Consider the following 15,256-nt stretch of genomic DNA (forward strand, 5'->3'; position numbering starts at 1 on the left):
ACTTCAGTCTGAGACGGTGTTTCTCTGCAGGGATTGTTTGTGCCGTCAAAAATAGGTGTCGACCAGGCGGCAGTTGGATCATTTAGATCCCGGAGAATCCAAGCCAGTGATGAATATTCAAAATGTTGCTTTTCCCTTGCGTGTTCTGGTTATGACCCGGCCCATCCTTTCTCAGGACCACAAACGTGCATGTCTGACAGGTAGAATTAAAGATCACAGCTGTTCAAGTCATGGAAATTATATTAGCAATGATGAGAATGCTTTTCCACTGGACCTTGTTATTTTATTAACGGTCTATAAAAGGTGAGCATGACTCCAAATATGGACAATTTAGGCTGGTAACAATATTGGTTTTCTAAATGAATTACTACTTCATACAGTCATTTGAACAACCACAAGGCAATACCACCACAGTGAATGTGCAACAGTTTTTTGTTTAAGAAAATTGTGTAAAAATGATTAATATACATGGGCTACATTTTCTGATCTTTTGGTGCAGAAGTTCCCAAACTAAAGAGCTAGCTACCAAACATGTCAAATATATTTAAAATAAATTAATACAGGCACATAGTGCTTTTACCTTTGGGGCATCAACATAGCTAAAATGCTTTTAAAAGAGGTTATAATACAATATGCAAAATGTAGTTCTAACACATCCTAAAGAATGCCAAGCCTTAGACAATTAACATTGTACAACTGGACTGAAAAGCAAATTTTTGTTCTAGTAATGTTAATGGTGGAAAAGTACAACCACAATCTAACTTGGAATCAAATAGATCTGTTCATCACATTCACTAGCTATATGTAAAGTAAAGAAAAGCAATTTGGAATAAAAATATTCTAGTGCAAAAAAAAAACAAGAACACAAGTGTTCACATTTTAAGTACAGCTGGTAAAAACAAACAAAGAAAATCGGAATGTAACTTTTTAAAAACAACATTGCATAAATAGGACGTTCTTTGCAAGCATATACAATCATTTTAACGTGTAAGTACTGTAGCTGCAGAAATTTGTTTGATGGCCTGATTGCAGTTAAGAGTTCCAAATGCATATATCAAGATGTTCTGAACAAAATCAAGAAGAGAATAATTCAAGCATTTTCCTCATTGTACAGTAAGTCACAACAGAACATGAATACATTCTTATAAAAAATGCAGATTGTACCAGATCAGCTTCATCTGAAACAGATACTATCAGTGTTTCTCAACACCCGTCCTCACTGTGTTGTTTTTATCTAACTATACCTCAGAGATGGAATTTTCCAGAACACCAGCAGACCGGAAGAGTACCAGTGACCTCCACCTGCCATAAAAGTGTAGTACACAAAAACAAAACTGATAAAGGATCATTGTTTGATAAAAACAGAGAAAAGTAGCCAGAGCTTTGTGGGAGTACCTCCTGGATGTAGGGAGGGGCTGTGTTGGAGCACCTCCTGGATGTGAGGAGGGAGCAGTGTGGGAGTACCTCCTGGATGTGGGGAGGGGCTGTGTGGGAGTACCTCCTGGATGTAGGGCGGGGCGGTGTGGGAGTACCTCCTGGATGTGGGGAGGGGCTGTGTGGGAGTACCTCCTGGATGTAGGGCGGGGCGGTGTGGGAGTACCTCCTGGATGTGAGGAGGGGCTGTGTGGGAGTACCTCCTGGATGTAGGGCGGGGCGGTGTGGGAGTACCTCCTGGATGTGAGGAGGGGCTGTGTGGTCAGTGTTCAGAGGTGTAGGATAGGGACCCTCGCCGGGCCAAACTCTGGGTGCTGGAACTAAGAGTCCGGGTCTCTGTCAGGCCGCTGGCGTTCTGGAAGAACATACAAACAACCCTTGACTGACTGCAGGTGTAGAACAATGACATTAACTTCAGAGACGCACACCCAGAGGTATGTCATCCGGCACATAGAATCAAAGGCAACGGCAAAAGTTTTACAAATGTCAACATTCACACTGTACAGAAACAAGAGAACTATTTGGAAACCCTGACAGTGGCTACTCACCCTGGACGCTTCCGGAGTCTCCCTCACACCCACGTTCAGCACATTCAGGGAATTTGCCCTCTTCATCCTGAGCAAAAACAAGACGGACCGCCTTAAGTAACAAACTGGAGATCATTGTGACCGATTACACACTGAGGCGCTGGTCCCTACCCAGGTGTTCGAGGGGTGGTATCCTGAGTTCCCACTCCTTTCAGCTTCCTGACCAGCTTCTCGCTGCTCCTGCGTATCGACTCCCGCAATTTGGTGAAGGAGCCACTGCGCTTCAGGCTGCCCAGCCCGTCCTGCACGGGGCCTGCCTCCTCCGTGTGGGTCCAGATGTGATGGCCCTCACCTGACACAGGGGCAACACGGAGGACACACCTCAGCAGCATTGCTCATTAACCAACCGGGACAGGACCACTAGATGTGTAACAGGTCATAACCGAGATACATCTCACTAATCCTAGAGGAGTCTCAGAGATCATATTTGACTTGGCTCTCACCATCCACAGATCCAAACTCTTTTTCATGGGCTCGGGTCAGAATTTCTTTGTACAGCGCCTCAGCTTGTCGGTACTTCCCCTGTTTCAAGTAACATGAGGCCTGTTCCCAGGAAGACAGCATAACTAGTCACGGATAGAAACGGGTTATGTAACGTAACCTAATGGACAAAGTCATGGACAAGAGTGACCACGGCGACCACACCAAAACCCTTTCAAACTCTCCTCCTTCCCTCACCAGGTTGTTCTTGGTCTTGGCCACGTTGGCATCGTCGGGGCCTAGCCTGCTCTGGTAGATGTGCAGGGCTCGCTCGTAGTACTGCTCAACCTCCTGGTACTTGCCCTGGTTCTGACACAGCAGGGCCAGGTTGTTCAGCTGCTTGGCCACGTCAGGGTGGTCCGTGCCCAACACCTGCCCACATCAACGCCACATGGGGAATGGAGACTGACGGTCAGGTTACACTTTCCTCAGATGACAGAAATTATAGCAGGGTATCTGCAGGTTTCAGCAAGTTAAGACCTTTGAATTTTTTAATGCCACTTTGAATAAAATTTAAGACCAGTTTCACAACACCCCCCCACACAAAAAAAAGAACACCAATACGACTGAAGGAACCTAGACAGGGTTGTGGTGAAGAACTCAGACTTTCATTTGAAGTAGGGCGGCAAAATGCAAGCAGTTTTGCAAGCTGCTTGGTGTCCAATCTTGTGAGTGGTCTCGCTTTCTGTGCTGGCATGCTCGCAGGTCAAGACCCAGAAGTAGAAATGTATTGAACTCTAGAGCGGCCCCCACCCACGTCGACCAATGAACAGTGTTCATCTTGTCAAGTAGTCAAATCACTGACAACATCGATATTCAAATGAAAAAATTAGGGAGAAATTAATTATTGCTCTCTTGGATGTAGTTGTTGATGAGCACCAAAACAAGGAGCTGTAAAGGGGCTTCTGTATTTGCATGCAAACTTAATAAATACTTTTTTAAAGACAAAATAAGACTATTTAAGACTTTTAAGGGCCTTCTATTTCGATAAATTCATTTAAGACATTTTAAGGACACCCTGTTACAGTACTATACCGAAGCAGTGCTATGTACTAAAGAATGCTAACAGAGGACAGGGTTTATAGCTAGCATGTTGGCATGTTGCTAGGTTACTGCCTTAGTTACCTTCTCCCTGATCTCCAGGGCTCTCTTACACAGTGGCTCTGCCTCCTTGTACTTCCCCCTTTTGCCATACAGTACAGCCAGGTTGTTGAGTGTGGCTGCCACCTATGAGCAAATATAGTACTGTTAGACACGTCGACAAGCTCGACTGTAGAAATTATTTAGCTTGACCTCTGTAGAGTCCTACCGCAGGATGATCCATGCCCAGAGTCTTCTCCCTAATGGCCAGCGCGTCGTTTAGCAGGTTAGCTGCCTCCTTGTACTTGTTCTGATCTCTGTGGAGAAGAGAGTAAAACAAGCATTTGCATATCGCCAAAGGAACCACTGAAACCGTGCAAATCCCTTCACAAGAACGCCCAGCACGAAGTCAAGGCGCAGCTAACTCGATCCACTCACCTGTAGACCAGGGGCCAGGATGTTGAGTCTGACCTAACACTGCCCCACTCACCTGTAGACCAGGGCCAGGATGTTGAGTCTGACCTAACACTGCCCCACTCACCTGTAGACCAGGGCCAGGATGTTGAGTCTGACCTAACACTGCCCCACTCACCTGTAGACCAGGGCCCAGGATGTTGAGTCTGACCTAACACTGCCCCACTCACCTGTAGACCAGGGCCAGGATGTTGAGTCTGACCTAACACTGCCCCACTCACCTGTAGACCAGGGGCCAGGATGTTGAGTCTGACCTAACACTGCCCCACTCACCTGTAGACCAGGGCCAGGATGTTGAGTCTGACCTAACACTGCCCCACTCACCTGTAGACCAGGGCCCAGGATGTTGAGTCTGACCTAACACTGCCCCACTCACCTGTAGACCAGGGCCAGGATGTTGAGTCTGACCTAACACTGCCCCACTCACCTGTAGACCAGGGCCCAGGATGTTGAGTCTGACCTAACACTGCCCCACTCACCTGTAGACCAGGGCCCAGGATGTTGAGTCTGACCTAACACTGCCCCACTCACCTGTAGACCAGGGGCCAGGATGTTGAGTCTGACCTAACACTGCCCCACTCACCTGTAGACCAGGGGCCAGGATGTTGAGTCTGACCTAACACTGCCCCACTCACCTGTAGACCAGGGGCCAGGATGTTGAGTCTGACCTAACACTGCCCCACTCACCTGTAGACCAGGGCCAGGATGTTGAGTCTGACCTAACACTGCCCCACTCACCTGTAGACCAGGGCCCAGGATGTTGAGTCTGACCTAACACTGCCCCACTCACCTGTAGACCAGGGCCAGGATGTTGAGCATGGTGGCCACATCAGGGTGGCTGTGGCCGGAGGTCTTCTCCAGGTCCTCCAGGGCCTGTTTGCAGAGGGGCACGGCCACCTCGTAGCGCCCCTGGGAGGCGTACTGGATCACCAGGTTGTGCAGGGTCCTCAGACGGGCCGGGATCTCATAGCCTCCCTGCTGGGCTGCGGCTGCCGCACTGCTGCCATGGGACTGAGATACTGGAGGACGGGGTCAGGGGGAGGAGGCGTGCGGACAGAGGAATTACACAGCCGGTTAGTCGCACAGCGCTGTTTCTATGTAACAAATGCGTACCGTAGTTTTTACCCTCCCTTTTCAGATCAGGAGACCCCAAAGTGATTGTGTAGCAATTCTATGTTTTTTAATTATTGTGGTCCCCCCCACCCACTTGCATTGTTGGCCGACGGCATCTAAGCATTTCAATAATCAAGTCTTTGGCACATGTAATCAATACACTTTGGATTGAATTAGATTTACACACCACATAAACACGTACAAATGGACACGTACTCGGACACAAACACAACGCGATGGAACGTGAGGTGCACATACACACACACACATCGAAAACACCAACACACATACATGCACAGCTCGTCTGCACAGCAGATAGAGAGATAAGCATATCCGGTTCATTTGACGAGTGCACGTACTCTGTGACTGTTCCTCCTCATCCGTGGGAAAAAGGTCGTCCAGGGACTCCTTGGCTGAGCCCGTCTCTTTGTCATCCTGCACACATGAAGGTCAGAGCTGTAGAGCGGACTACACTAAGTCACGCATGAACTACACAGGGAAGCACATAGCAGACGTTTTCTGATAAGCCATGAACTACTTAGCTTAGCTTCAGTCATTACAGGCTGGTAATCACGAGTTACAGGTACATCCCTTGAATGGGTAATTCTGTCCAAAACTTTGACTGGTACCGTACATGTGAGGCAAACACCTGCACCATTTACTGGGTCCTATTCGTTGTAGCACACAGTAGCAAAAACACTATGTTCAACAGGAATAAAACAAAACCGCATTCGTCACTGGACGAGTTCTGGAAGATTCTCCCTGTTTCAGTCCACAGCGATTGCCCATCGGTGACGTACCGACGGGGGCTCCTCCTGATCGTACTTGCGAATGCTGCTCATGAACTGCAGGTGTCGGTTCTGCTCCTCCAGGGTGACCACCTCCTGCTCCCGGTCCTGCAGCCTCTGCTGGGCTCCAGCCAGCTCATCCCGCAGCCACTGGTTCTCCTGGCACAGCCTCCGTACCTGGGCCCGCAGCTTCTGTTTCTCGGCTTCCAGGGAGCCCAGGTGGGCTGACAGAGCCATCATCACCTACAGACGTGGAGGGGGTGGGGGGAGAGAAGGGGGGGGGGGGGGGGGCAAGAGAGTCAAATTGAAGAGTGAGGTAGGTGTGCATAATGCACATTTAAATCCAATACACTCCCTGGTAACTAAAGTAGCACTTCAACCAATCTGCTGTCTACAAGGTTCTTCAGCTACCTCCTCTGCTGAATGACCCACCTGTGCCTCTCCAAGGCCTAACTCTATCCTATCCAGAGACTGGCGGATGATGCTGCTCTTCTCCTGCTCCACGCTGCCGCTCTCGATCATCGGTCGGCCCTCCAGCGCCTCCTGCAGGCTGTCCAGGAGGGTGCGGTTCTCCCCACGCAGTGCCTCTAGGCCCGCTATAACCTGCCGCGTGCTACACAGAATCTCCTCCCCTGACAGCATGGCACCTGCTGTCAGGCACAACCGTGCGTGGAGATCGATGAAGAGGGGATTGATGAGAAAACGGGAACAAGGAGGAAGAGAAGAAAGGGGGGGGTGTTAGAATCAACATTTTAAAATACACAGTCAACTACAGCATCTGCATGTATTAGCCTCACAAAGGAAATCAGGGTCCTGTAGATGTTTTATTAGAAACAGGGGTGGTAAACGGCATTGGTGGTCATTTGGCTAGTGGCGAAACAATACATAGCTGCTAGTTAAGAGCTGAACTAAAACAGTACGACAGTAGGTAGCAAGAAAACAAGGGAAATATTTCAGGCTGAGTTCATGTGAGGGAGGACACTTGTAATCTCAGATTGTTCTGTGAATTCTCAGATGGAAGTGTAATTGGGAAGTAGTATGTTTGACCCCTGGTTGTATATTTTTATAAGTTTTGGACAGAGTACATTTTAGACCCTTATCAGACTTATACACGTCTTTGCTAAGAGCAATCTGAGATACCAAAACTATTTTGCGACCCTATCACCTTAAATCTGTATGCAGAAGAGACAAAGCGAGTTCCTGTAAAATAAAGCTGGTACTGATCTCACTATTTCTTCAAAACACAGTTCAACTGGGATGTTCACAAAAGATAGTCCCTAAACATCCAAAGACAAACATGCAAGATAAACATAGAGGAGAAAGGAATGGGTATTACTTGCCAAACCTGACCAAAAAGTCAACCACAGATCCAAAATACATCTTATCTGTATAAAATCATATAGCTTGCCATTTCACAAGACTTAGAAACCCAGTCAGAAAAGGTTAGTTACATAGTGTAAAAATACAAAAGGTTTGGAGCCTTATGAGTTCTACATATCAAATGAAATGAGGTCTATTCAGTGCCAAAATGACAAGTGAAATCATGAACAATAAAGAATAAAACAACAAATCTTGAAGACCTAACTTTGGTCAAATTTTGTTTTGGCTCTCCTGTTAAATGTCACTTACGCCCTTCTGGCTCCAAACCCTCAAAGTGTAAAGTAGGTTTACCACCACAGGGAGCTATCTACAGTATAACTACAGAGCTGAGATAAGCAAATAATTTTTGCATATGAGCTTCAAGGCATATCACAAAGTACTTCCTGGAGTATCATTCTCTCACATTGCAGGCAGAGACAAGCTATGCATTTGGGGCCCCAAGGCACAGACCTGGTAACCGGGCCAAACAATCAAATATTAATATAATCTAAACATCATTTAAAATTTCTTCCGAACCCATTTTCCCATGTTGCAGAGAGAATATATGCATATTGGACAGAAGAGGCCTACTAAACTACAACAATTAAACAATCAGAAAATACAATTTGAATTATAGCCACAACAATTCACAATATCTTAGGATTGGAAACAGAAGGGCACTGTTTTGTCTTGAATGATATGGACTATAGACAGCATGGACTGCATCCAATTCAATTGCATTGTACATGCTTCAGGACTTCAGTCTATAATCTAGAGCTGATTGCAGGGACTGAAGCTTAATGTGAAGTACCATGACACCAAGAGTGATGTGACTAGAATAGATCTTTCCCCCCACAATTTTCTAATATCCAGTTGTACCTACTACCGAATTACAGCAACTCCCAATAGGCTTGGGAGGGTTTTATTGTTACAGGTGTTTGCACAATGCTATTCTACTTTTTTCTACACTGCGATCTGAGAGAGTTGCTCGAGCTCAACAAGACAAGGATGTTACTGCTTACAGACCCACCCACCACACACACTGTGCTATCCTTGGCTAATTGCATCTCCTGAGCAACCTTTTAGCCAAATATCAGCCAGTGGCTTAGCCAAAGCTTGAACAAGAATGTGGTGGACAGCTTGGCACTGCAAAAATGCCTTGGAACACTGCGCCAACTGGCTGTTACATTTCAAATTCTCTGCTCTCTGTAGCACTAACATGTTTTCTCATTTCAGGGCTACAAAGAATGGCCTGTAAGAACCAAGACATGGTTGGCATCTCAAAGACCAGGAGGGCTGCCTGTACTTGAATCATGAGCACAAAAGGCCTCTGATCACCCTCAAACCATCTCGATACTAATGGGAGCAGTAGACAGGGAGGCCGAGCTGTGAGGAGCCGGTCTCAAAAACAGGTGTCTGCAGCGAACAGCTGGGTTACCCTGAGCAGGAGGCCGTTTCAGCATAACTGCTAAGAGCAGGCCAGCTGCAGCAGACCACTAACACACAAGGGTATCTGTTCACTAGTGACTCCTGCAAGGAGAACACTGTGGAGCACTAACTGTAAAGAGTGCAATGATGGACTTAAAACATATATAGAACACTATTTTATCTCTTTCTTAGTAAAGACTGATTGATGAATTCAATATTCATGAGAAGAGGAGACGAGACAATTACATTATCAAACCGGACCCTTGTATCTGCTACAAGACCATTGAGGTTTGCCTACAAAGATACAGTGGGTATAAAGTCACTGCCCCCTTTCAAAATATTCACCTTTTATTGCCTTATGCCCTGAAGTGAGAACTCCTAAAATCAGCTTCATTTACACACAATAACCCACCATATCCAAGTTATTTTTTTTAAGTAAAAAAAAACAAATTAAAACAGTAAAATACCCTATTTGGATAAGTGAACACCCCCACTTAGAATTGCAATTGCAAACTTGCTGAGGTATAACAAACAACAAATCAAGCTAACTGGCATTCATCTGTGATCAACTGCAGTTACTTTAATTAGTTCAGAATAAAAGCCATTGCACACTGCTTAGTAGTGCAATTCAAAGCAAATAATCTACTGTGGGCCGAAAGGGTACTTTCGAAAGCTCTACAAGATAAAGTGGTGAAATGGCACAAGTCAGGGAAGGATATAAAAAGATATTAAAGACTATCTTGGAGTACAGTTACGAACATTATTAAGAATTGGAAGGCGAATGGCACCACTCGGAACTTGCATAGATCAGGCCATCCCTCCAAACTGGATGACAGGGTCAGGACGAGCCAATGGCAACCTTAAATGAGCTTCAAGCCTTAATGTCAAAGACTGGTCAGTGTGTGCATGTGACCATAATATCACAAGCGATCCAGAAATCCGACCTCTATGGGAGGATGGCAAGAAAAATACAAGTTTACATCAATGCCCATTGCAGATTCCCGAGGACAAAAAGTAAAAGGTGCTGTGGTCAGATATGACCAAAATGTTACTTTTTGGCTGAAAGGCAAAACGATATGTCTGACAAAAACCTGATTAATCTTTCAACCCAATGAGGCCTACACTGCAGAAAATGTCTTCAAAAAAACCAAAAAAAAGGGCACCCTGAGGGTTAGATTTGTAACCTGAAAACAAAATAAATATACATGAGTACAGTAAAGCACGGTGGTGGCAGCATCCTGCTGTGGGGCTATTTCTCTTCAGCAGGGACTGGAGCACTTAAAAGGGAAAATGGATAGTGTAAAATACAGACATTCTTGAGTTGAAAATGGGAAAATGGTTCACGTTTCAACATGACAATGACCCAAAGCAACAATATAGTGGCTGAAGGACAAGAAGTTGAATGTCCTGTCCTTGATTGGACTAGTCAGAGCCCCAACCAAAATCCTATTGAGAGGGCAGTCCATAAGCGGTCACAATGCAATTTGAATGAGCCTGAACAATTCTGCAAGGAAGAGTGGGCAAATATTGCACAGTCTAGGTGTGCAAAGTTAGTAGAGATATATTCAAAGAGACTCATGGCTGTAATTCAAGCAAAGTGTGGTTCCACAAAGTATTAATTCAGGGGAGTGTTCACCTATTTGACTAGGGTATTTTACTGTTACAATTTTTATAAATGTTCAGACTTCTTTTAAACATTTTCTTTTCACTTTTATATTCTGGATTACTAAATGTAAATTAAGATAGATAATGTCAAATTTTGTGTTTTCATTTCAGACTGTAAGGCAAGAAAAGGTGAACATTTTTGAGAGAGGGTGGTGACTTTCTATACATACTACACAAGAGGAGCTTATCCTCCCTAACCTTAGGGTATGCTCAATTCCTGCATCTCTGCCCAGGCTCTTTGTTCAGCCATGTCATTACTGTTAATCATTTTCTCAGTTAGTATGCCTGGTAAAAGAAAGTCATGTTTTATGGAAAAATACAACTCAATTCTAAGAAATTAAGAAAATCTGAATACATCATTTTTGAGATTTCATATTTTGTCTTTCAACAAATATGCATAGAATGCATTAACCCAAAATAAAAAACTACTTGGCCAACATGGTATCATAAAATGTAATCCTGACACATCCCTGAAAAATAATTGATATTCATATCAATTTCAATACAATGCATTTAATGGGAAAGAAATTAGTGTCTACCAACTGGTGTTTCTGTCAATACATTGCAATCAATGGGATAAAGACTTATGTAATATATAACCACACAAGATACACTTTTAGGGGACTGGCAGTATTGCCACTTTTACAAGTGTATACTTAGCAGCAGGTGTGAAGAATGCCTTTTTGTGTAACTTGAAACCAACGCTGTATTTATCTTTAGAATGCAGGTGGGCAATGTGGGTATTGAGAGTGAGCAGCCAAGCCAAGCAGTCAAGAGGTTTGTAGGTGCTGACATACTCTAACTTAGTTCCATCCAGGGAAAGTATATTTGGTGGCATGTTGAGGAAGGCTTTGATTAAAAAGCATACATGAATTTTTTTGTGTTAAGGAGGTCAGCGAAGGCATGTTTGATGTTTATAAAGCTTTGTTGAAGATAACAGGGTCCATATCATCCAACCAAGAAGACTTGTATGGGTGTAATTTAACCGAAGACCAGGTTGACTTTGGTGGGTAACTAGACATTTTGGGAGAGTTTTAAACAGAATTTAGCAGATTGAGATCACCTAATACCAGAAATTCTGAAGAGCATTATTCCTGACAGAATAATTTATAACCAGGAATGAGAGCCTCTGATTTGTATGGGATAAAGTTAACATATTGCGTTTCATGAAGGAGAATTCAGACCTTCATACGCATATGTCTGGCTCCGGAGTTTACAATGACCTATAATAAAGAAAAAAGGGTGAATAAGTGTAGGCCAAATCAACACGGGTGGAAAGTAATACAATTGAGACAATGGTAGTAGACAGTTGCACGAGGTAGGCAAGGGCAGAAACTGTAGAAACTCAGTGGGAGGTCAACACTGAGGCCCGCATGCAATGTAGAAATCCCCAGGGAGTAGGTAAGATAAAGCAGAGGAAACAATGGCTCAATTCTGGCGAAGGGTCGGCAAAGGACAGCAGGGGCAGTGGGAGACCAGGGCAAAAACAGGGCTGGAGAGGAGTAATATTTGGATATGTAATCTTCACTTCAACGCAATTGGCAGATAAAGCTAACCTAAATTTAACAAATGACACTGAAATATAATACTTTGCAGTCAAAGTATGTTTTTTTTTAATATTGTCCCATCACAAGATCCATATTTGGTTCAGCTTCACCTTGTACTTTAAATTGCTTGGAAGTTGCTTTGGAACCACTCCCACACTCTTGGACATTCTTAGTATTTCTTCTGACGGCCTTGGCATCTTATGATCTTGGCATGATGTGTTGCCACAACACCCATATGGTAAAGTCCAAACCAGTCCAAGTATCTAATCTTCATGGAAGACTGGACCATCCCAAGTTACTCTCTACAATTCTAAACATCTGCATCCGTTTAGTGCACCTGATTCAAATTGCATCCATTTTATATGATGGAAAAGGCATGGATGCACTAACTTTTTCAACATAAGGAAATTACATTTATGTTCATTTTAATTACATAATGTTTTAATTACATAACGTTTTTAATTTATTTGTGTGGTTTGTTTAACTGGGATAACTTTATCAGTGAGGGGTTCTATCGGTTAGTCACAGAGTTGCAGCTAGCGAACAGTTTTTGAAGAGTTAAGTTGGTACTTTCGCCTTGACTGTGGTCAGTACACTGATGCTCCGGGCCGGGCAGTGGGAGCAAGCGTCGCAGGGATGGCGGGAGCCGAACAGATCAGGTAAACGGGTTGCCATTTATGTTTGGTAAATCTGACCCAGTATTATTCGCCAATAAATGACACATGACTTATGTAATGCAGTTTACTCAATGCTTTCAATTGAATCACTTAGCAACTAGCTGATAAGGCATACCATTCAAACCAATTACATTAACCATCATTAGTCGCGTTCAGAAAGTGCCGAAGTTGTAGTAAGTTCTTTGCTTGAAAATTACTGTACGGTGATAAATGTCAAAACCTGTGTTTGCAGCATAAGCATAAAACAGTTGGCATTCATCTTGTTCAATTAAAAGTGATGTAATGACACGAGCAACAATTGGTTGATGTTTAACTTTCGCTAACACGACTCGTTGTAGCCTACAACATTTCCTAAATTGGATGATGAATTCCTGAGATGCATCTTTGAGACAAAAACAACAGGTGAGCTAGACATGCGTGCATGTACAGGACCCGTTATGGCTTTCCTGCACAGAGCACATGGTTTAATATGGATTACGAGTTTTAATGTGTAATACTAGGCAGATGGTTTGTCCAAAAAGCTTAAAATGATATCTTGTAGTATGCTAATACCGCGTTAACGTACATCAATAAAGCATATTATACATTTTTTAAATTGATCTTTGATTAATAAAAATAACAGAAAAATGCAATGCTCAACAAACAATTGGCCTACAATGTTCATCACCAATATTACACTACTCGCCCACACATTTAACACGTAAACCGCTGCGATACTGTAAGACAACCATCAATGCCTGAAAATACAACATGATGATGGCAACTCTTGAATGAAGAAAGGTACCTGAAAACAATACAGTGCAACGCCAACTACAACAAAACATTTGTTTTACCTACTTGCTGTTAATTCCAGGCTTTTTGGCGAGTTGTCGATATCGTTTTGTAGTGTGTCCGATTTTCGTTCGGGCTCATTAAAGTTATTACATCCAATGTTTGTATATTATGGGGCCAAGGTAACGGTTATCCTTGGACGACGGCATTAACAGTTGGCCTATATTAATTCTGTAATCATTCACCTGTCCTTAAGACTCAGACTGTCTTCAGCTTACCTGATCTGATGATTCCCACCATGCACCGCGGTAGCAGGGACGTCAACATCTCCCTCTGGGGACAAGTAAGGCCATCTATCTAAAAAAAAAAAAAAAAAAAAAAGCCATCTATCTGACGTATAAGAAGCCATCCACAATAGGAGTAAAGCCCGAGTAAGCCTCAATTGCGGAATCCTAGCGTCTCTTAGCTTCGCCTTCAAAATAAAAGTCCCTAATTTAAATGAATGAATATTACAAATACATTTAACACAATACACATTTTGACTAGATAACGCAAAGCAATATTGGAATTTTGTTAAATAATTATACTTTATATATTTTTTATTACATTCTACTGTGGATGGATGTATTAAACTCCATTATTGCGTTGACAGTACACTGTAAACATATATTAGCGTAGCCCCTATAACTGTTCTTTAAATAGTTAGCCAAAATAAGGATTTTGGCGTTTATAAATATTGCACATAAATAAAGGACGGTACAGCCTCAGCTAAAGATCCAAGAAACGGGGTATCACCTTACTCAGTGACACATAACACATAACATAACATCACCTCTTTGAATGTCGGAACTGTAACAGGAGTAATTGCTACAGTAGTCATATGTTTATCAGCGTAAACATGACTACGAGTTTAGGGAAATCATTAAAATGAACTTCTCCTTTAACATTGTCTGTTAAATACATTCCTTAAACAACTATAAATGCATATTGTATTTGGTAATATATATCACATAACTATATGACAGAATCAGTGTGCTACGTAGCATTTCCGGTGTAATCGGATAGCATTCAGATTTACATTGTCTACATTTTGTTTTGTTATAGAATTAATTTATAATTAATAAAATATATTTCTTAGAAATCAATCTACACACACTACCCCATAATAACAAAGCAAAAATGCATTTTTAGAAATGTGTGCCAATTTTTTCTAAATGAAAAATGTATATCATTTATAGTGCATGCAGAAATTGTTCAGGCAGTTTTTTCGACATTATGTAACGTTACAGTGCCATTTTTTTTTAGATTCATAAAAAAAATAAAAAAATAATCACATTTACCTAACTATTGATACTCCTTTAATTAGTACTTTGTTGTAACACCTCTGGCAGTGATTACAGCCTTGAGTCTTCATAGGTATGATGCTACAAGTTTGGTACACTTGTTTTCAGGGAGTTTCTCACATTATTCTTTGCAGATCCGCTCAAGCTCTGTCAGGGAGGCTGCAGAGCATTGCTGCACAGCCATTTTTAGGTCTCTCCAGAGATGTTTGATTGGCTTCAAGTCTGGGCTGTGGCTGGACCTCCCAAGGACATTCCCAAAGTCCCTCCTGTGCTGTCTTGGCTGTGTTTTTAGGTTCGTTGTCCGGTTTGAAGGTCAACCTTCGCCTCAGTCTGAGGTCCTGAGCGCAATGGGGCAGGTTGTCATCAAAGATCTGTCTGTGCTTTTCTCCATTCATATTTCCCTTGGTTCTGACTAGTCTCCCAGTAGGGTAGTCCCCAGCTGAAATACATCCCCACAGCATCATTCTGCCACCACCATGCTTCATTATAGGGATGGTATTGGCCAGGTGA

General features: G+C 43.2%; 1 protein-coding gene across 12 annotated transcripts; it reads right to left on the reverse strand.

The window, feature by feature from the left end:
• Nucleotides 1-261: 261 nt before the first annotated feature.
• On the reverse strand, nt 262-13,769 carry klc3 (kinesin light chain 3). 12 transcript variants are annotated; one of them, XR_004575824.1, is made up of 13 exons: nt 13,682-13,769; nt 6,389-6,606; nt 5,969-6,199; nt 5,528-5,603; nt 4,846-5,074; nt 3,811-3,898; nt 3,627-3,728; nt 2,700-2,873; nt 2,465-2,564; nt 2,133-2,313; nt 1,983-2,049; nt 1,396-1,789; nt 262-1,302 (listed from the first exon to the last, which is right to left on the reverse strand). XR_004575824.1 is itself a non-coding variant. In XM_034292919.1 (13 exons), exons 1-12 carry the CDS (start codon nt 13,728-13,730, stop codon nt 1,697-1,699), a joined length of 1,608 nt encoding a protein of 535 aa, XP_034148810.1. In that variant the 5' UTR covers nt 13,731-13,769; the 3' UTR covers nt 262-1,614; nt 1,683-1,696. The 12 variants fall into 12 exon arrangements, 10 of the variants coding, with proteins under 10 accessions (XP_034148810.1, XP_034148813.1, XP_019905939.2 ...); XM_034292919.1 differs by having other exon boundaries at nt 262-1,614; nt 1,683-1,789; XM_034292922.1 differs by having other exon boundaries at nt 262-1,603; nt 1,672-1,789.
• Nucleotides 13,770-15,256: the final 1,487 nt, after the last annotated feature.

The sequence above is a fragment of the Esox lucius genome, chromosome 1, assembly GCF_011004845.1.
Source record: "Esox lucius isolate fEsoLuc1 chromosome 1, fEsoLuc1.pri, whole genome shotgun sequence".
Taxonomy (NCBI): domain Eukaryota; kingdom Metazoa; phylum Chordata; class Actinopteri; order Esociformes; family Esocidae; genus Esox; species Esox lucius.

Bases quoted from the DNA above. Each gene is read 5' to 3' on its own strand.
- klc3 (XM_034292919.1), bottom strand. From the start codon at position 13,730: ATGTTGACGTCCCTGCTACCGCGGTGCATGGTGGGAATCATCAGATCA. The intron at 2,874-3,626 runs GTAACTAAGGCA...TGATGTGGGCAG, and splicing joins CCCTGGAGATCAGGGAGAAG to GTGTTGGGCACGGACCACCC. The intron at 2,565-2,699 runs GTGAGGGAAGGA...TCCTGGGAACAG, and splicing joins CCAAGACCAAGAACAACCTG to GCCTCATGTTACTTGAAACA.